This window comes from Stylophora pistillata, chromosome 5, assembly GCF_964205215.1.
Source record: "Stylophora pistillata chromosome 5, jaStyPist1.2, whole genome shotgun sequence".
Classification (NCBI taxonomy): domain Eukaryota; kingdom Metazoa; phylum Cnidaria; class Anthozoa; order Scleractinia; family Pocilloporidae; genus Stylophora; species Stylophora pistillata.
Genome location: NC_142523.1, coordinates 38,485,202 through 38,507,236, shown reverse-complemented (window position 1 = coordinate 38,507,236; position 22,035 = coordinate 38,485,202). Strand labels below are relative to the sequence as shown.

Here is a 22,035-nt window from a genome sequence, read left to right as displayed (position 1 = left end):
AGGTTTCTTCAGTGCTTAGCAAACCTCCCTAATGCATCCATAATTCAATAGTTTACGCTGTTGTGTTTACCACTTGTTTTATAACATAAAAAAAAAACTGCTTACGAAACATTTCCTTACTCGAATACATTCGCTCACGTGGGCAGCGTGCGCCCATGAGCAAACAGTGGAGAATAGATTGACCAATCAGAGCACGCGCTTGTCGTGATTTATGTTCTAAATTAGGCGTAGTTCTAAATGTAGTCTGACCTCGCACCCTCGATTTAGCGTATTAGCGTCTCAACATGGAAAGCTGCAACAGGCTATCGCTTCGCACAATCTCCACATTTTTGCTTTTTATTCAAATCAGTTTTAATCAATGCGGTGGAAAAACAGCTGAAGAATGGAAAGGAAGGATAATATATCAGGTTAGGATTGCTGAAGATATATAGACTTTCAAACCATTAGCTTAAAACTGGGCTGATCATGTGAGGGTCGAGTTCGGGTTAAAAATTCTTCAAAGACATGTTGCAACATGCCTACATTACTAGATGACAAAGTTTATACCTTACTGAAAATTTTCCTTTACAATGAAAAATTTTTCGTTCATTGAGTCCTCCATTAATCTGAAAAAATGAATTTGCTTTAAGTAGCTACAGGGATATTGCGGTATTAGAAATTTTTTCATGCGAAATTCGGTAATTCTAATCTCGAATTACAGTAGTGCGTTATTCTCCGAACCTGCAGGATACAGTGTTTCAGTAATTGGGACGGTCAATGACAACTTATCTTCAAACTCTTCCACCATCTTCCAAGCCTTTTCCAGTTTCCGATTGTTTGGTAAACAGGCTGAAATTGAAATTACCTGACCTTTCTTTTGTCGGCAATTTCTTAATTGTTATTTCCGTTTTATTTACCCTAAGTGTGTCACGAAACGTTCACAGTAATGGTTGCGGCATGACATCGAGTTTCGACTCTGATTGAATTATTGCGGTATTTACCTGATTTCGTTGGCGGTATTACTTTGTTTATCTCCTAATGTCTCCTCCTCTAAACGGGAGCATTATAACTTGTTTCCTATTAGAGTCATACGGAAAGAGGCTAAGATGAGTCCCGAGGCAACTGTTACGAAGCAAAAAAAAAACATATACATGTGGATCGATGTAGTGAGGGGCTGGGGGAGGGTGGAAGAAGGGGCTAAAAAGAAACCCCGATTTTCTTCTCCTGTAGGTAATATGTCTGCCCTAGCCCGCTTATGCCCTCAAAATCGTGCAATTCCCGCTGACTCACCTTGTTCCGCATAAATAGGGTAAACGTAAAAGATGACCAGTGGTTACTGCAATGTTTCCCCTTTTCTCGTCAGCACATTTCCGGACTAACCTTTTTTAGCCTTTCTACCTAAAAAAAAAGACGCCTAATAGCAGTTCAAGGGACAACTGCTGAGCAGGTTAGTGTGACAGAAGCCAACTGTCTAACCGAGGGAGGGGAATTAAGGGAGGTGTCAGCTTTATGACAGAAATCATAGTCGCGAATGCACAGCTACTTCCCATCTTAACCGTTTGACTCCCAAGATCTGATTGTTTATTTCCCCCTCCAGCTGCTACACTTTTCCTCGTAAATTAGTTACGAGAATTTGGTGTAAGATCAAGTTAACAACTTCTACCTGGTAAACTTGGGTATTCTCATTAACCTACTTTGGTGGGTGGCGCATGGGTATTATAGGGAGAAACTATATGTTAATCGCTTCTGTGAGTCAAAGGGTCACACCCATGCAATGTCTCCATTGCAGCTCTTGTTTGAAATGTCACGCAATTCCTCAGGGGCAAGCGTAGCGTGACATCATCTCTTCTGATATCATAACGTAACCGCTGAACCTTGCTTTCCTGTTTTCTAGCTCCTGACGGATCGGTTTGCCCCCTCTGGAGATTTACCGCCCGATAAATGTGGTGATTTAAGTAACTACTGCGGTGGCACGTTCAAAGGCATTGAAAAGCACCTGGACTACATAACGGGCCTGGGCGCTAATGCTATATGGATCTCACCTATTGTGCAAAATACCGAGAAAGGTTACCATGGTTACTGGGCTCAGAACATATTTGAAATAAATCCGCACTTTGGAAGCCGAGATGATCTGAAATCTCTAGTAACAGCTTGTCACGAGAGAGGAGTCTGGGTAATGCTTGACCTTGTGGCCAACCACATGGGTTACCCACCTGAAGCTAGTTTTAATGATCTTATTCCTTTTAATGAATCGAGTCATTACCACCCCAAACATCCTTACATAAAATGGCCTCAAGAATGTAAAGACCAGTGGAAGATCGAGAACTACTGGCTGGCTGGCCTACCTGATCTTGACCAAAATAATCCATTTGTGGCCAAAACGCTCCTCGAATGGATTCAAGGTTTAACTGACGAGTTTGGCTTTGACGGTTATCGCCTGGACACTGCCATACAGGTTCCAAAGGCATTCTGGGCAGAGTTTCGTAAAGCTGGAGGAGCGTTTATGATCGGGGAGGCAAATAATGGTCCTCCACCCTGTGGATCTATGGATTATGTGGCGGAATACCAAGGATATATTGACTCTGTGCTAGCTTATCCAATGTACTGGACCCTACGGAAAATCTTCCAGGAAAAATCAAAAGATTTTACTGCCCTTAGTGCTGCTGTGAAGAGTTCCTATACAATTTACAAGGACAGGTAAGTCTTTTTCTACTTTGCAATGTGAGTCTCCGCAGTTGCCTAGATACTGGCTTTGAGCCGTGGGTCTCAGACAAGTTGTATGGTCTTGCAACTGAAGAAGCTACAAATAGAATTTAATCTAAGACAGGAGATAATGATTTGTTTGCTTTTAACCAGATCAGTCTTTGGAGGCTTTCTGGATAACCACGACAATCAAAGATTCTTGAATCTTAACCCAAGTCACACATCACTGAAGAACGCTCTTGCATTTGTGATGATGGGGGACTGGATCCCAATAGTGTACTACGGAACTGAACAAGGATTTAACGGCGGCTCCGACCCAAAAAACCGTGAATCTCTTTGGCCTTATATGTCCACCGCAAACCCACTGTACAAGTTTATTCAGACACTTGCACAATTCAGAAGATCTCTTGGAAATGAATGGATACACGAAAAACAGGTAACGCGCATAAAGAAACCATATATAACAGTCCTTCTCGGGACAACTCTCAACCAGACAATCGCACTCCACTTTCACAGAAAAACCGATGTTTATAAGCAAATTCTATCTTTCTTGCTATCTTGTGCACCTTTCTAACGCATGTGCAGTTGCGGTTTGCCGGCCCCGAGACACAGATCGCGGGCGTCAGTCTTGGTTTAGTAAATAAAATGAAGAGAATGCCTCTCCGATTTTAAAAATATTTTCATAGTATACTCGAATTATTGGCTTTGGTGCATCAGAGACATAATTCCATTGGAAGAGTTTTAGTATCTTATCTGACTAGCTCGTTCATAAAGCAAGTTCGAAAAACTCGTCGAGCGCAGTCCTTAATTTATGTTGACCGCCTCCTGGTTAGCTCAATTGGTTAGAGCGCCGGATTGTGTTGTGCGGGAGGTCGAGGGTTTGAGCCCCGGCCGGACCAATACTCATGGTCTTAAAATAACTGAGGAGAATTTGCTACCTTTCTATATCATCAATGAAATGGATAGATATTCTAGTCTTCTCGGATAAGGTCGAATAAAATGGAGGTCCGGTCTCCTCCAGGGTTAGGGGTAGGAGACGTTAATTTCTCACACACGAGATTACTGTGTGATGGATGTCCTCCCCTGGGGTGGGATGTGTAGGGGGAAAAGGTGAGGTTGTTACATGGACTAAAGCGGATGCCAGAGGCGCCTGATAATGCTGGCGTCCGATCTCAACCTTAGTAACACTGTAGACCTTAGCAATTCTGCCTATGCTGCTATTAAGGTATCGAATCATTCACTTTCATATGTTTTTGTTTACCTTGATAGATGGAGAGACACGTCCAGACTGATGCTTACGCCTTCTCCAAAGGAAGCGCACTTATTGTCATAACCAACCTTGATACATCCATTAATATTTCGATCAGGGATACCCCATACCAACCAGGGGATACTCTCGGAAATGTTTTAAATCCCTCGGAAACTTTAACTGTTTCTTCCGATGGTTCCCTGTCGGTGACATTAAGCTCGGGCCAGCCCCTTGTTCTTTACAAGAAATAAACGCGGTTGGGTTGTGAGCGCTTAAGGACCTTGATACCCATAAAATCATTCATTGTTACTGCTAATTTCCCTTCATAAAAATTTTGGTTTATTTCTGTTAAGCGAGATTAATCAAGCTAGTTTTTTTCATTTTCTTCGATTAGCCAAGGTCATTGAGATTTGGAATATATTTGGTAACAAGAAATGCAAGCTTCAATTTGACGACAGGAAATGAGATTTTAAAGTTTATTGCGCAAAATATGATTTATGTTTCACAGATCACTTATTATTGTAACAGTGATAAATTTCAGTCTATTTCGATGTAAAAAGCTAAATCGAGGGTGGCTTTTTTCTTCCAATCCTTTGCTTAGTGGTAACTTTTTTTATAATCACATCACTTATAGACAAGCGATCATTGTAGAGGAGATCTTGGCCAAAATACAGAATTGACACTTTTAGATCTTTGAACAATGAATATCTGTAGGGTGTTTAAACAATTGAGACTATCGGTTTACCGGTATGAAAACTGAGGCGCGAAAGAAGGTTGAAGAACACGCTAGTAATCGCCAGAGAGTGTACCCATTGATCTAATAAAATAGTTAAGGACTTCGCCAGTTCCCAGGGCTTTTCCTTTTGGTCATAATGCGCTGTCAACTTGAATTAACCACATAGTTGTTTCCGTAGACTTAATTTGTTTTCGTATTTCCATCTATTTATTCATCTGTAGTTTTAATTGTGTGAATTTCCTATTCTTTTACTGATTATCCTGGCCCGCCTCGATTAGCACTGCTATCTGCGGAGCCAGGGGAATAAGGATTTATTGTTATTGTTATTGTTAAATAAACGTGTAAACGCGTAACGTGTTAAGTCCCGTGGAGAAATTTGTTTTTGAACTATGATCCCCTATCGCTGATCGTTTTATCAGAAATTTTCAGCGTATTTCCCTATTTCTCATCGATTAGTTTGTAGTTTTATACCCTTCCTGATCCTAAAAACGGATTTCTAAACCCAAACCATCTTAATAACCGATTTAACACTAGAAAACTGCGTGGTGCATCATTTTTGTTCTCTAATGTGATGACAAATTTTGCAGGTGTCGCAGTCGTCCTGTGTAAGTTTACAAGTTTACAAGTTCATTAGGTCTTCCAAAACAATTACTTACAATAAACACCGCCTGCAAATAGCGAGCTAATCTAGGCGGGCGATGTTAAGGACAAACAAACACGAATTACGAATTGAAGGCGTTAAAAAAGTCGTTTTTTAATACATTATTTGTAAATAACGTATTTGTAAATAATGTATTTGTAAACTTTTTTATGTAGCGCTTATGAAAACGATAAAATGTAAAATGGTGAATCATGTCATGTGATGAACGTCAACGTAAAAACAAAAGTAATAACAGTTAACAGACTCATTAATTTCCAACTGTAATAATCTTAGATCACTTGACAGAGCCTTTGACAAATTTGTGCTCAATATCAGTTCAAAGTATGCAATGTTGACATCAACAGTTAATATTTGAATCTAAACTTAGATCATAAAGTTCGTCAGCTGTCACAAAGCGACTGGTTAAAATCTACAGAAATTTAATTGATGGTTTAACCAATCTCGCGGGTGATATAACCTTGCCTCCTGCGAGAACGTCTCCAGATCAATGCAGACTGTTGGTTTTACCATTGACACTGTACTTGCATCAGGTGCGCTCAAAATTTGAAACCGAGAATATGGTTGAAGTCACCTGTTATGTGACGCTTCGCTCTTTATTCTGTTGAGTTGTTTGATGTATCGGCCAGCTGAGAGTTTCTTATTCATTTTTCTCTTTTTTTTCCGTAGTTTTCTCTTTTTTTGAATATTTTAACCTATTGTGATAATCTCGAAGAACCCTGTCTCGAATCTTAGTTGGCTATGATAATCTATCACAATATCATAATACAAGCGTCGCGGGAGCTCTGTCTCCGAAACCTAATTTGGACAACTCTTTGCGTCCTTCAATTCTGTGAACATAAATTTAGAAAATAAAGTTGAGTTTTTGTTTTTATTTTATTTTCTTCTTTAACAACCCCATGCTATTTCTTTGTACGATATATATCAACGCGTATACCTACCGAGGCCGGGAAACTCGCCCGCAACGAAATATCATAATATATTATTGGAAGATTAATTTACCGCTTGCCTCCCAGAAGTCGTTTTAACACTGAAAGTTTTTTTTTTTTTTTTTTTTTTTTGAGAAGAAAGTTATCAAGGATTCAAAGTTGGGATCTTTCTAAACCGCACTTGGAGAAGAATACGCGTTACTTTTAGAGGAAATAAGAACGAATGAATTTTTAATGTTGGAAACACTAGCCATTCCTCGTGTTTGCGATCTAATAACAGCAGGTTTCCTTTGAAAGCGTCATTTGCGACTGATTCAATTTTCTGTGTAGGGTGGTGCAAACTAAATTGTCGCTTGAGGAAAGCACGCATTTTTAACTTTACTTTTCAGTTAGTTCATGTGAAGCTTAGTGGAGCTAAACGAATAATAGCAAAAATAACACATTGAGGGATGGCACTAAGAGATAAAAAAAGTGAAAAAATGCGAAGTAGCTACTCGACTTAGTAATTGCTACAAATATTTCACCTGCCCTTATTAACAAGAATACTCCAGAGGCTCCTTGTATTTGAAATCGTCCCTTGAGGGAAAAGGAAAGAAATTCTCTTGTACCATTTGCTGGTATTAATTTTATCTAGGGCCTTGCTGCTGCCATGTTAAAAACATTTACCATGATGGTTTGGTAAAAAAAAGTTAGTCCTTTTTATAACTTCTGCAGGTTTCCTAATTTTTTTACATATATTCAGAACACTTCCCCTTTGTTTTCTTCATCTCTTCCCACGAACACAGTTGCCTACCACGGTGACTTTTCAGGACAATTAAGCCCTAAAGTATACTAGTTTGTGATGATCATGATTTTTTTTCGCTGGGAAGAGTTGCATTGTCTGACCTTAGTAAAACGACCCATTGCAGGCGTTTCGCACGCTATCGCTTATGACGCACTCGCAGATGGCAAAGCGTTATACCTTAAACTGTTAAGTTCTTCTCGTAGAACTGAGAATATCTTTGTACAGGAAGTACATGTTACGCATCTTTTTCTTTTGAGAAAGGTGTTTACTTCATTAAAAACCCGTTTGACAAAAAGGACCTATTTTGCATCCACTTTACTCTCATTTTGAGAGTAAATCTGAGAGCAGATGGAAAAGTCTGCCTATTTGGTTCTAAAAAAGTCGGTAATATTATAAGTACTTTTGCTGTCGCAAAAAAATTCATCAATATTACGATAATCGCGAAAAGAGAGTATGAATTCGAGACCGGGCCAACGGGAAGAAAACCATTGGATATTATGTTAAATATAAGCACAGACTAATTACTGGCATGTGAAGTACAACGTCAAGAAATTAGAATTCATGAGATAGTCTTAACAGGAGGGTACATTTATTTCGACATTTATCCGAGCTAACTATGGTTACAAGTATTCAAATAAGACTATGTACAAATATCTACAGCTCATGCTACTAAACTACCTTTATTTCTTATTATAATAAGCCAAGTAAGTATTCTTCGAATTCTTGACACGAGAGAAAACACAAGTACCTCTGCTAAACACAGAACCTTGTCGTTATTTAAAAGTGTTTTTTGTTAGACTAAATGATTAAGAATTAAGAAACTGTTTTTATTTTGGGTTATCAGTTTGTAGGATTTGACAAGTGCTTCTACAGTTTTCACAATTTACAATTACATGAATAGCTACCAAGAAAAATTACAAAGGAATTAAGTTTTCTGTATCTCACTAAAATAAAATTTCCTCGACTTTGCACGCTAAAAGAAAGGAAGTTCTAGCAAAATAAAAAAGAAAATCTAGTGTAATTATACGATGCTTGTAATCTAGGATCTCTTAATATCACTTAAAAGCCCTCCGACTATGTAATACCTTCAACGTTTATGTCCTCTCTTCCTTTAGAGTCAAGTTACAGACTCACTTTGCATCCTGACCAGCATGTGCGTTCTGAATATGACTTTTCAAATCGCATCTTCGTGAAAACGAAACTTTGCAAAATTTACACCTGTATGGCGAATTATCCGTGTGCACATGCATATGGAACTTCAAATTGGACAATTTGTTAAAAGCTTTCTGGCACAGGCTGCATTTATAGGGCTTTTCTCCCGTATGAATGAGAATGTGATTTCGTAGATTTCCCTTCTGATGGAAACCTTTGCCACAGCGATCGCAAACGAATTCTTTCTCATCGCTGTGGGTTCGGATATGCGTCTTAAGTGTAGACGAGCGATTAAATGCTTTTTCACAAACATGGCATTTGTAAGGTTTTTCTTTTGTGTGAATAATCTTGTGCCTGCAAAGCGTAGAGGATAAGCGGAAGCCTTTACCGCACGTATTGCATACGAATGGCCGCGCATAAGTGTGATTTGGCATTTTCAAATGGATAGCTAAAGTATATTTGGTTTTGAAAATCTTACCACACTGATCACACTGGTAGGGCTCTTTGACTTTCTCAGGAATGGCAATCGAAGGTTGAGTTACAAGAGAAACCCCGCGCTTATAAATTTCACAACAAGCTGGAGTAGGAGGAAAGCTGAGCTCATTTCTCCAGAGGAAATGCTCGTTTGTGGCAGGATGCATATGGAGGGCGTTTGCCAATCTGTCAGGAGCTCCGAAGTGGTAAAATGGGCTTAAAATGGAGAACTGGCGGCCACTTGTAATGTTAACAAACTCGTCGTTTATGGCCAAAGCTCTTGTATTGTAACTTGCTCCCTGAAAAACCGAGCTCTGAACCAATAGTTCCGCTCTAGATTCTGGCTTTGGTTCCTGGTACAGAGGTCTGTAGGTTTGTTCTTCAAAGGATGTTTTCAACAGTTTTCTGTTTGATTCTGCTTCTGCTGGAGCAACATCAACAAACTATGTGAGTTGATAAAACTCTTTGCTTCAAGGATGTTTTTGTACTTTGCGGTTTTCCAGATGCTGTCAGCCGATGTACAATTTTTTCAGAAGGACTGTACAGAAAGCGGCCAATATAACAGCTTTGTTTCAATTAATTCCACAGCAAGTTGACATCAACTATCTTAATATAAAAAATGAACTCGTAACTTTAAGGATTAGAACATTTTGGACGCTCAATCGAATCGTTATTTAAACAGAAATTTGATTTCTGACTGGTTAAAAAGCAAGTCATAAATTTCCACAAACCTTGTTCTTTAAGGATTTGATGGCTTGAATTTGTAGGGCTTTGGGGAGTTCGTCTCTTTAAAAGGAAAGACTTCGGCATTTCAGACTTTTTAGAGTTTTCCTGTTGGGTGTCTTGACCGTTACTTCAGGTTTCTGCTTTGCAAAGCTGCCTCTTGGGTTATGATCTGCTCGAAAGAAGTGTTAATTGGATCTGTAGTGAAAACAAACTTGCGTTGCGTTAAGTAGTGACCGACTTGCGTTGATCAGTCTTTCTTTATGGTGATTGTGCTTTCGCTGTTTTATTGTAAGCCGCAGCAAATGGTTTCGTATATGACACGTGCATGGCCCGTCAATTGACTTGTTAAACTGAACGCACGCGCTCTCTTTATTGTGTTTTTTGAATAACTGGAGTAGATCCAACGATCGATCGATTGAAGTTTAACCAAACAACAAGTGTTGAATGCGATTGTACGCCAATAGAAAAGCCGCATTTTAAACAAAACCTATTGTTGATTGCACCTGTATTGCCATAATGAGAAATAATTGAAGGATGCATATTAATCCTGAACAAGGTATGAATGAATAAGGAGCGAAATCAGATTAAAAAAAAACAAGAAAAAGCTTTTTTTCTAATTACAGATAAGGCGGTAGCTAAACTATTCTACCTTGCTCATGCAAAATCGGCCCCTCTGTTTCCAAAATATTCAGTAAAACAGTGAAATCCGAGTTTATTTTTCCCATTCTAAATGCACGGCCAGCTGAATGCAGACATGTTTAGAATTTCTTAATAGCAGCAATAATTAGCTCAGAATATTTGTCTTTTGTGGTAACTTCCTTCAACATCAAGTCATTCAAACAGCTTCATTATGAGAAGATAACTCACTACACAGTTACAACAACTACATATTTCGACAAAATACTTCTTAGACGTAATAACCCTCCTGGTATCATCGCAAAAAAAAAAACACGCACAATAAAATATAATCCTTCGAGTAAAAGTATTCGGTATTTATATCTCGAAAGACGTGCAAATTACCATAATTTGTAGTCGATTACCCCGCTGTTGGAGGCCATTTATCTTCTCTGTTTTCAAACAACTTTAAAGCCGCAGGTTTCAAACAAATAAGTTTGAAAACGTGCGTTTCTCTTTGTTTGGAGAGCTTTACAGGCACGCTTGGGTCGGTCGTTTTTATTATTTCACAGTAATGCTCAAACCGCGAGTTTTGTTTTAAGGCGCGCTTAATTGTTATGGATCTGGTTTTCATTTTTCTCTTTATCTTATTTTCGTTTCGTGGCCTTTTTCACTCTCTTTTAAAACTCCCCTGTAATTACTCAAGAGCAAGCAACTTCGAAAGTTCTTCTTTAAAAGATCCATCGACAGGTCGTTGTAAACCAGAGTTTTTTCGAAACCCGACAAAGAGACGAAAACCTCACGAAAGGTCGGGCACAGAACCCCCCTACATAGCTAGTCTGGTGATAAACAAACAAACAAAATTAAACTGAAATTCCCCGATGCATTCTACGGCTTAAGTGGAAACTGAAAAAAGATTAACAGAGATACCTTACTTCATTTATACTATTCTAACCTTATGATGGAATTGTATGCTCGAGTGGCGCATGGCGGCACCGTTTACTTGGCATGCTCAAACGAAATTTAATTGTTCGCTAACCTCGACATCTCTTCAAAGATTTTGGTCATTTTGCGATCAACAAATTAAAGTTTTCTTAAAATCTAAACGTCTAGAAGACGAAGACATTTACTTGCACCTTTCCGATTTGTCACGTAAGTTTTTTTCAGTATAAACAAACCTTGTTGGCTTTTTTCCCTCTCAGCTCTGTTGTTCAAACCAGTGCTATTAGTAATTCTTAATACCCATTACCCAATACTAAATGAGCCAATTTGTAGATCTCTCAACCAGAGGTATTTTAAAGCATCTCCAATGAAGCTGTAATTTCGTTATTCTTCCTTTGAGACCCTAAAGAATTTCAGTCTTGTATCACTCGTCGACTTCAAAAATATTTTTTTTGCAGAGGAACTAACAAGGACACCCACAAACCGTGAAAAAACTGTAATTTTCGTATTAATATAAGACACCGAAGCTTCGTGATATAAAATTTAGTGCTTTTCTAAGTAAAGATAGAATTTGGGGTAAATTACAGCTTTTCGTGACAGCAATAAATTGTATTGTTGTAACTGACTGAGAAGTTTATTGTCTTCTGAAAGTGCTTGGGTGGACCACTTAACGGACTAGACGCTTGCCGACAATTTGCCGCGTGTTCCTTCAAACTAACTCTAATTAAGCTATGAACACAATAAAGTGGAGTATTTGAATCGAAGATGAAGCTAAAACTAGATAAGTTTTTCCAGACGAGCAAGTAAACGTTTGTTTTGGGCATTCTGTAAGCAGTATGGTATATTTAACTTCAAGCGTGCTCGCTGATTGGTCAAAAATATTCTGCGTATTTAACCGATCGACCGCTCAAGAACTACCACACTTAATTCAGAGTTCTCTGTGAAAGCAACATATGGAACATTTTATCGATTTAGTGGCATCATTATCTCCGTAAGTTGTTTAGAACACTCGCAATGCGCGTAGATGAAGTCTCGAACGCGCATAGGGTTAGCGTTTGGTAAGTGCGCGTAATTCACAAAATCCTCACTAGTCCCTTGGTAATTATTGCGTAATTAAAATTGTTTTTGTCAAGCTTAATGACTCTCTCACACCAGACTTCATTTTGTGTTGCTATCGTTTTTGTGAACGAGAGTGTCTTCTCGAGTCGTTGCTGAACTTCGTCATAGACATTGTATTTGTACAGTGGACGTCGTGGCCTTTTCACTATTTAGAAGACATCAAATAAAAAACGTGCAAATATTTCACAAGACAATTGTTTGGATTTTTTCGTAAAAAGCAAAAGGAAAAGAAAACTTGATTGACCATGTACCTAAAGCCAGCCGGCCTCTTGCAAATCGTACAGTTATCATACAGATTTTTCGTCCAAGGAACCGAGAAGGGATTTACCTTTAACAACTCGCATGAAGTATTTATGGTTTAATTTTAGCTTCAAAAGTGGTGTCTGTGCCTACGGGTTTCGTGAGGTTCTCACGGATTTCGATTTTCTGATGAAGTGCATCTGAGACACGCGATCAAAAAACTAAAGCTTCAAACATGAAAACATTTGAAAATTAACAGCCTGTTTGTGATTTTACAAACTGTTAAAGTAGAAATAACTAGCTTTAAAGTTTACTCTCTTATTTAATGATTTCCTGAGAAGGGGATGGAAGGTTCTCTTCTTCTTCAATTAGCTGTTTTGATTCAAATGTTAAGCTACAGAACACCTTGTCTTTGTTTAACTTTTACTCTGGCTCTAAGCTTTTGGAAAGCATTGCTATACTTAAGACGTAGCGCGTTTTTTCCTTCCACGAATTCACTGTTAAAATTGTGTTCAATAATACATGATCTTTACAATTAGGAGAATATAGTTTCACAACATTTGTCGCTTTAAATTTAGCGAAAACCAAACTTTAAATGTTGATAAGTACTTGCCTTAAAGGTGGATATGACAAATTAAAGGGGTGCCGCCAGTTTTAATTTTTGTTAGCTAACTTAACAGTTCAATGTCATCTGAGCTTGAAACAAATTGCGCAATGTATCCCAATAACCAGATCAGTTTTAAACACGGGTTAATGTTCTGCATCATCCTCCAAATAAAAAGCTGGCCGAGACATGGTTCAAAGTAATCACAAGTTAACACCCAGATATAAAAAAAACCTCTGAAATGCAGTTGTTATGTTGAAAATGGAAGTATGTCAACTTTGACAGATATGACGCCTTCGAAACGCAACACTGCGTATGAATCTCCAGGTGCACTTTTTAAACTTTTATCGACAGTGTGATAAGAATAAGGAAGTTGTGTAATTGAGGACTTCTTCGTTAATCACCGAATTGAGAATGCCTCAGCATGTAATAACACTTAGGAGGAGCAATTTTTGGTAATGAAGAAAACCGATAATGTTCTTAGATTCTATGAAAAAATTACTTGGTCACTACAAGAGTGGAGGTCGTTTGTTTTAACGGAAAATAACAATTTTTAACCTATACTTGAAATGAAAAAACCTTTTTTTCTGGTTATAATGTTTTTCCAAAGGAAGCTAAAACGTCTCCATTTTCGTCTCTCTTTTCTCTGCGTTTGCCTTTGCTGAAAATTATGAAACAAAAGGAGTGTTAAACTAATTAAAATTTTGTCTGAAAGTCTACGAGTCTAATGAGTATTTCCAGCTACCCAGCTACTGTTATCTACTCGTATTCGGAATGATGTTTAAGAGACTTTCGCTGAAAAGTTAATACTTATTTATATCTCCCTTGATTTTTCAGAACGCATTTTTTGACACGACGAAATATTGATAAACCTTAACATCGTTCAAGGACAGAACAAATGTTCGATTCGCGTGACCCTCTAATCCTATGCATGTAAACACACGAGTTTGGGGATACAGACATGGGATAAAAATTTAGAAGTGACTGAATTAATTTAGCGAAAACTGCTTAAACTGTGTAAATTTTCAACTCACAAAAAAGGAATACATTTATTGCATCAGGGAAGTTTGCAAATTTAATAAGCGTGTGTATGCAGTTTGAGTACGGTATAATCAGTTCCTAAAGTTCATGTGACCAGCGTTAAAATTTATGTGGAATTTAGTTAAAGTGTACGACTCCAATTAATACAAGATGAGAAATTCGCTTTTCGAGGGTCAAAAGTCAGGCGGTTTTTGTTAGGAATCGCTTCTACTTGAACTTTTTTCCTGGTAAGAGCTTAAGGTTTCAATCGTGGATCTACCATGACCTTTAAAGTCTCTCGGTTGGCTTCTAACTATATAATACCTACTTCTTCAAAAGCGGATAGGACCCCGCTCATTTTCACAATCCAAATACAAAAAGCAGTCTGATATGTAAGTTAGTCTCCCAGCTCACTGTGCAGAGTCAGTTGTATTGCAAGCCAAACTTTCATTAATCTCTGAGGGAGGTGCACTGTTGAACAATGCCCTCATCGTAAAACAATGTGTTTTGATCGCTCGGCGCAATTAGGCCAATTACTACTTTTTTCATCAATTTTACGTTGTCCTATTCGGTCTTCCTATGTGGCTTGACATTTAATTAAGTTTGAAAGTCTCAATAATTTACACGTGCAGGTCGGCCCCTTTGTTCGCAGATCGTAATAGGTCTGGCGGCGAACCATTAGCCAATGTCCAAATGCGTCTCTCCCAGAAACACTTCAGTCTTAGCTTTTTTTTTAACACGCGGTATTCAAATAACCCGGGTTGTCTTTAAATTGCATGAATTAATTTCGTCCCCTTTGAAGGAAGGGCCACATTGATTTTGCGTTTCCGTTGGAAAGACTTTGCGAATTAGTGTTAAGTAAGGGGTTAACTGGGACAAAAAATTGTCGTTAAATGAATTGTGTCGAGATTCTGATTTAGACAATAGGTCTGGTCATAAAGTTCCACGGTGTCCAAAACAAATATAAATGCCAATCTGCGCTTGAAATTGAGGGTCAGTATTTGCAGGTTGTCAGCACAGAGTTAAAGTGTAACGATACAGAAGAAAACATTTCCAACCAGGAGCCAAAATAGGAACCTTACTTAATTCGTTTTTTTTTTAATAGATCTCTTTGGCTTACTTTTTCAACAAAATTTTCATTTTTTTTTTAATAGATCTCTTTGGCTTACTTTTTCAACAAAATTTTCACTTTTTTTAATAGATCTCTTTGGCTTACTTTTTCAATAAAATTTTCATTGTGTCAAATTAATTAGGAAACGTACTTTTATTACTTACTTTCATTACTTACTTTCAGTAGAATGTTAACAAGTTGCTTTCGTAGCATTCTCTTCAACAGTAGTGACTGATGGACGAGCATGATGAAGCTTTCAACGGCAGATCTTTATTAGTCGTATCCCGGTGGTGTTAATAGACGGCACGTGTTCCGTTAAATTTGTTAAGTCTGCAAAGCTACTTTTCATTTTTATCACGCACAATAATTTAGACGAAATGAAAACAGACACCTTTAATTAGTAAGTTGCGGCTACCACATTGAACACATTTATACCTCGATTGAGTTTTTTCATTACACGTTTTAAATTTCATGCGATTATTGATGGTTTTGAAGTGTTTACTGATTTACTCACTACAACCAATACTGCCTGCTGTGCATATCATTTTAACACAAAGAAGCAAGGTTCAGTTTATCTTTCTTTGCAGAATTAATATCCTTGTAGTTTTCTAAAGGAGGCATATCCTTTTACAAGAAATGTTAAAGGAGGGATGATGATTTCTCTCGTGGAGATCTTAATGATCTGTTTTAATCACGCCAGTGGCACGAAAGGCCATCATGATGAGATTTAAATATTGGTCCAGAACGTACTTCCTTCTTTTGTCTTCGTGGACAGACTCGTGGTTCCTCTTTTGGGCGAAAAAAAAAAGGGACGGAGTGAGTGCAAGCACATACAGACAGACAGACAGAGAGTCACTTGTACCATAAAGTTGTTTTATTCGACAGTGTTTCGCACTCAGGCAGACATTCGCCTTTGCGTTTTTCACACAGCTCTATGAGATCACTGTTACCTCCCAAGTCTAAAAGTTTAAAGAAGTTGAACTGATAAGAAAGGATATTAACATGGCTACTGTCACCTACAGTTGTCAATCACAATGACGACGTCAATTGCTGATTTACATTTGGGCAAGTGCTATCTTTGGCTTGAAAAAGTTTGTTTCCATGTAGTAAAAAACTTAAATAATTTATTATGAGGATTAGACTTAAATTTTAGGAGGACGGAGGTAATTTCTTTCACAACCGAACTTTTATTAACTGGAGCGTTCGCATTATCCGGAAATCTTTGGCTAACTTAGTTAATTTCATCACGTTACGGCACGCTGAATATTGCCCGGACTTTCAAGGTGGTAGTTTGAGCTCCTGTTAGGAGGACCGTAAACACAACGGAAAAGCTTTTAGGATTAGTTAATGCACATTTATTTTTTACTCCATGGTTCACAGGTTACGGTTTTCGCCCTGTGCTGCCTGATTAGAGTGTAGCATTCAGTTGATTTCTCTGCGACCACAATAATATCATTAAACGTATATGAGAACGATCCTTCGCAGTAAAGCACTATTTGAGCAATAGTGAAAATCAGACCTGAAAAAAATTTTTGGCCTGTACGGGATTCGAACCACTGACCTCTGCGATACTAGTGCAGCGCTCTACCAATTGAGCTAACAAGCCAACTGGGAGCAGGCCATCAAATTAATTTTATATCGAATTAATTTGATGGCCTGCTCCCAGTTGGCTTGTTAGCTCAATTGGTAGAGCGCTGCACTAGTATCGCAGAGGTCAGTGGTTCGAATCCCGTACAGGCCTGAAATTTTTTTCAGGTCTGATTTTCACTATTGCTCAAATAGTGCTTTACTGCGAAGGATCGTTCTCATATACGTCTCATAACCGCAGTTCACACATATGTCTCATATGTTTGTTGTTGTTTGAAATATCATTAAAACCGTTTTAAAAAGCAAATAGAAACAATCCTTAATTGGAAATTGATGATGCCCCTAAGAGAAACTTGTACACCGTCTTAATTTTCAGCTGATCGATGACATTATCACAGATGCTTCGCGGTTTTCTCAAACAGGAAGAACGGTGAGTTTATATCAGTGTACATTTGCAAATTTAAAGTCTACTGCAATCCCTTCAGTCTTTGTTCATGTTTCTGACTTGTGTTCGACAAATAAGAATTTATCTTTTAGCTGGTTGGTCTGCGGTTCAGTATAGGAGCTTCCTTATTGCGTGAGCGATTTCTGAGCTCCGATATCTTAGTGCCATATCTTAATTTGTATCTTAATCTATTATTTATTCCATGGCCAAGAGCTTTTCCCCGTGTTTAGGCTCCTGAACGAAAGGAGTGCAACGCATCGACAACATCAGTCCTCTAGAGTACCTGCGGACTTAGCAAACGAAGGGCGCGAACCACAGGAAAATCGAATATTATTTTGTACACATTTTATTATATAATTTTCTTGTCTTTCATTAATGTTATTTTTTTAATACTCTGTGCTGTCTCATCGTTCCGGTATTCCTTGTTTTAGTGTATTTCCGATCTTTCTTCACAATGTCACCAATCAAGTTGGACTTAAAAAATCTCAACCTCGTTCCCAGGATCTCTCATCTTCCAGCCCCCTGGAGCGAGCGAGGAGAGGGGGCGGGAGGATGAGAGACCCAGGGAACGAGGTTGAAAAACTCTACGTTAAATTTAAACGTCTGTAGAGTTGTAAATAAGATGTCCGAAGAAAAATGGCAACAGCTGGCACAGTAATAGACGATACAACTGCTCAGTGATCGATTTTTTACAAACTTTTTTTATGCATAGAGGTCTTTTTGTCATAGTTAAAATGATATTTTAGAGTAAATAATACATACCTACATAGATATTGCAGAGATACCGCTGACTGGAAGAACACTCCCAGTACAACCGCTGACCAGTTCACTGAGGTCGAGTATTCACTGGTCGGACATGTTGCTTCAGTTTATTTACGAATGCTAGCTATTACAGCCTTTAGCAATCTATATCCAACTTGTTGCCTCGTTCATCACTATATTACGTAAGTTGATTTTCGTTCCTATGTATTAGCCCGTTAGTTTTCTCCCTCTTATTGTATTATTGCGGTATTCTTGGGTGTTAAGACTCGTTCATCGCTGAGATTAATAAACTGATCATCATCGAGAAGGCTCGTTTACTTCAGATATAAGTCTCACTAATAACAAGGTAAAAACCTTCATCTTCATAGAGGATATTGGGAACTTTCACTAGACCAGCTTCATATGTCTTAGCTTCCCTTAAGTTACCAATATCGGTCTCCTTTCTATCATCCATTGGAGAAAAATGGTTCTTTTCTCCACAGAGGTCGTTCTACTAACGTTGATTTTGCTGCTGGAATTCGAAATTTCTTGACAGTATTCTTACTATACAAATCCATGATTTCTTGTGGTAAAAGCTCGCATTTAAAGATCCGAAATTCATCCATGATGCCTTGTAAAGGCTTGTCTTTCTTTGAACTGCCTAGATTGGCACACTTCCATTGAGCATGCGTAGTATTACTTAGGTTTGGCACCACGGACCGTTTTGAAATCGTCAGGAGTTGCGCTTCATTTGACAGGAGTCCATTAATGTACAGTCGTGCCCTCCCTGTGGTATGTCTGTAGGTCCCTGTAATGTGATACCACGAGCCGCTCTTAATTGTAGCATCTGTGAAACAAATCAAGATAATAATTTGTTGTTACTCACTATGCAAAGCCTTGATCGGCATCGTTTGCTAAAAAGCTTCAGTTCTGCAAATGAAAACCGATTGTTTCTGCACTGTGCATGGGGTATGGGCACATAGAAACCCTTTCCTCTCCGTCATCCCTACATTCCCCTGTTTCCCAAGGGTGGATTAGCTGCAACTCAATCAGCTGTGTTCTGTGTAAAGAGCCACGGGTTGTCTTGCTCCATTGAACCAAATCAAGTCATCAAGTCTGTCTATCTCATATCTTACTATAGAAAAGCTTTAAAGTACAGCTGTGAAAGAAATCTAAGGTAAAATAGCGATGATTTGGAGCAAATTCAGTCAGAAATCTCCACAAAAGGATAAACATGCGAGTCACATACTTGAAGAAACTTTGAAACGCGTTCCACCTCCAGGGAGTTCCTCAAGCCAACGGACTTTCCCATCGTCGATTGCAAAATGATAATCTCCCATGTTGTAGAGCTCGGGAGTCCCGCATGTGAAAAAGAGTTCGTGTGAACCATTGACTTGCGATAAATTAAGCCACAAAGATATAGTAATAGCGTCCGTTGGTCGATTACTAAATTTTTCTACATCAAATGTGACATTTCCATCTTCACTCAGTTGCAGTCCTTTGCCAAATTTACCGTTACTTACGATGCGTGCGCAACCATGCATTGTTCCAGCGTTGCCATTATGTGACTCGTCGTAGACAATGTGATTATAAACATGTTCAAAGCTAAGGTAAGCAGACAAGCATCCCGCATCTCCTGAAAGAGGGATTATTATTACACGTACCGGATAGCAGAGAAAGCTGGGTACGAACTCATGGGTGTTTTATGACACTGGGAGCTGGGAGCTGGGAGCTGGGAGCAAGGAGGAGTAAGATTTTAAACTTGTGATATTTACCGAGCAGCGAGAGAGGAATACTTCCATCCTTAATCGCCGAGCAGGCAGCAAAGCATAACTAGTTATGAACAAAATTGTTATCGTTTTAGACCCGACAGACCGGTGTAAGACAAATATAAATTACTGACCGGGACATGGCATGGTATTGCACGTTCGTATAATACTGCTGTTATCCATGTTCTTCTGCATCCCTCCACCGCAAGACAAAGTGCATTTCGTCCACTCGGGATCACCTGAGAAAGTGACATTTCATAAAAAGGGGAAAAACGAAAATTGAGCCATGATAGCCTACACAATAAATGAATTCTATAGCGAGCAAGAATTGGGCTTTGAAAAAATATCTGAAAATGTGACACGTTTCTTCAACATGACATTTAATTTAATTTTGTCCATTTTCACTGCATTACGTTTTTCAGTGGGGAAGGACTAGAAAGGAACATAGGAACCATTTGTGTTAGTCCACCCTCCCACCCATCCCACCCCGGGGAGGACATCCATCATACAGTAATCTCGTGTGCGAGAAATTAACGTCTCCTACCCCAACCCTGCAGGAGACGGGACCTCCATTTTTTCGTCCCTATCCGAGAAGACTAGAATATCTAACCATTTTCTGATGTTATAGAAAGGTAGCAAATTCTTCTCAATTATTTTAAGAACCTGAGTGTTGGTCCGGCCGGGGCTCGAACCCTCGACCTCACGCACAACAGTCCAGCTCTCTATCCATGAAAAAGACGTGTCCACTACTGGCCTCACCTCATTCTTTTATGTTCCAAAACAACAAAAACACTAAAAGGCGAAAGGGATATATGCATACTAACCTGGACAGCGCCTTGTATTACAGGCTCTTGTTACAGCCGTGTTATTTAAACACGTGACTTGCATTCCCCCACCACATGTTTTCGTGCATTCGGTCCAACAGGTTTGATCTGCAACAACGTAATTTTGATTCTTAGAAGATAAATCGTAAGTACTTTTGTATTAATCTGCCTTTGATAGCTGAAGCCTGGACCCCAGCGCAAATTCCTTATGCATTATTTTTTTGAGGATGTTCTTTGGGGAAGCCACGTGGCCGTTTACTATGAGCTATCGAGTACAAGAAAAATCTAAGATAAAACGTTCGTTTTGGAAAAGACATGTGTACTTACTATTTAACGCTGCAGAGACGTTTCCAGTCGCACAGCATTCATGAAGTAAAATCGGGAAAAGAAATGGCAGAAGTGTAATCATGGTGAAACACCTACAAAGAGCAGCCTGTTAAAAAAATTGAACGACAGAAAGATCACATCGGGAAAAAAAAAACAGTATAAAGGGAAAGAATAAATCTTATTTATAGTAAGGGGATTTTTTTCGATAAGCGAGATAAGATAATAAATTGAAGAAAATAACTTGAGAAATATTCGAGAGAGATTCTAAATGTATTCCACCTTATTTGAAAAAAGTTACGTCGAGTGCCTGAGGGGGGAGGAAATCAACACAAAAGCTATCGTATTTTTTCGTTTAGCGTGTGATAAATCTAAAAGGTAGTTTTTTTTTTTTTTTTTTTTTTGAACAGTGTAACTGCTGATGATCCCGGATTGATGTCTTCTTAAATAAAAAGGGGACAAGACGGGGCCAAGGGGAGGTGGAGAAGGCCATCAAATTGAACAAGCCACATCGTCAGGCAAGTTCAACTCACCAACTTTGCTTTGGAGCTGAAATTTTTGAAGTGCAGTTTACTGCAAATATTTTTGCTCTGTTTATGATGTTTTCATCTTTAGCTGGTTTCAATAAGTCTAAATTAGGAAAAAAGACAATCAGGAAAAAATCTACTATTTACAATGCGGAACAGTGTTGTTCATGCCTCAATCGACCCCACGTCGAGGTCAATAAATTATGGCTGCTGTCATGCGCTGTTTAATAAACGTTTACAAAAACTATGCTAGAATTTCACCTAGAATAGTAAGCTCACTAATAAAGGTGTAGATCTTCCGAGATAGACACCATTCTGATTACTATTGGTCTATCTCGCCTCCCGTTAACATCATGTAGTACCATGCTCTTGATTTGAAGTGAGTAGATACTCTTTGCGGAGTTAACACATAGAAAGGATTTCAGGAGATATAAAAGTAGATCTAAAAAAAAAGACCCATTACATCTTCACAAAGCTTTCTTTTATATAAAATGATCTGTCATAAGGACAGAAGTGTATCTCTAACTCACCCGTCTATTTAATTCCAAAAATACATCACTGATAATGTTGGTTCACCCGCTAGGATCTTGAATTCGTCTGCGCTCAAACCTGTAAATCCATTAAAATACGATGGAAAAAAGAAAGAAATGTTTAAAGTATTTGTGTTAATCTTCTAAATCGTTCAAAATAAAGATTTGGGGGAAATGAATAATACCCGTAATTACCAGCAAACAACCCGCAATGTGACAGGTTGATCTGTTAGAAAATCAACAACTC

General features: G+C 38.5%; 3 protein-coding genes across 6 annotated transcripts; 1 reads left to right on the top strand and 2 right to left on the bottom strand.

Moving 5' to 3' along the window:
* Window positions 1-252: 252 nt before the first annotated feature.
* Window positions 253-5,020, top strand: LOC111339591 (uncharacterized). Its single transcript, XM_022946269.2, has 4 exons — window positions 253-407; window positions 1,874-2,676; window positions 2,836-3,118; window positions 3,952-5,020. Exons 1-4 carry the CDS (start codon window positions 285-287, stop codon window positions 4,180-4,182), a joined length of 1,440 nt encoding a protein of 479 aa, XP_022802004.2. The 5' UTR covers window positions 253-284; the 3' UTR covers window positions 4,183-5,020.
* A 2,585-nt stretch (window positions 5,021-7,605) lies between these two features.
* LOC111339592 (uncharacterized) lies at window positions 7,606-10,079 on the bottom strand. Of its 2 annotated transcripts, none has more exons than XM_022946271.2 (2): window positions 9,396-10,079; window positions 7,606-9,088 (listed from the first exon to the last, which is right to left on the bottom strand). In XM_022946271.2, exons 1-2 carry the CDS (start codon window positions 9,472-9,474, stop codon window positions 8,169-8,171), a joined length of 999 nt encoding a protein of 332 aa, XP_022802006.2. In that variant the 5' UTR covers window positions 9,475-10,079; the 3' UTR covers window positions 7,606-8,168. The 2 variants fall into 2 exon arrangements, with proteins under 2 accessions (XP_022802006.2, XP_022802007.2); XM_022946272.2 differs by having other exon boundaries at window positions 7,606-9,085; window positions 9,396-10,076.
* A 7,322-nt stretch (window positions 10,080-17,401) lies between these two features.
* Window positions 17,402-21,949, bottom strand: LOC111339596 (uncharacterized). 3 transcript variants are annotated; one of them, XM_022946279.2, is made up of 7 exons: window positions 21,789-21,949; window positions 21,265-21,361; window positions 20,735-20,840; window positions 20,408-20,515; window positions 19,718-19,822; window positions 19,064-19,450; window positions 17,402-18,661 (listed from the first exon to the last, which is right to left on the bottom strand). In XM_022946279.2, exons 3-7 carry the CDS (start codon window positions 20,814-20,816, stop codon window positions 18,282-18,284), a joined length of 1,062 nt encoding a protein of 353 aa, XP_022802014.1. In that variant the 5' UTR covers window positions 20,817-20,840; window positions 21,265-21,361; window positions 21,789-21,949; the 3' UTR covers window positions 17,402-18,281. The 3 variants fall into 3 exon arrangements, with proteins under 3 accessions (XP_022802014.1, XP_088617742.1, XP_022802013.1); XM_088761616.1 differs by having other exon boundaries at window positions 19,064-19,447; XM_022946278.2 differs by lacking the exon at window positions 21,265-21,361.
* Between the last annotated feature and the right edge of the window lie 86 nt (window positions 21,950-22,035).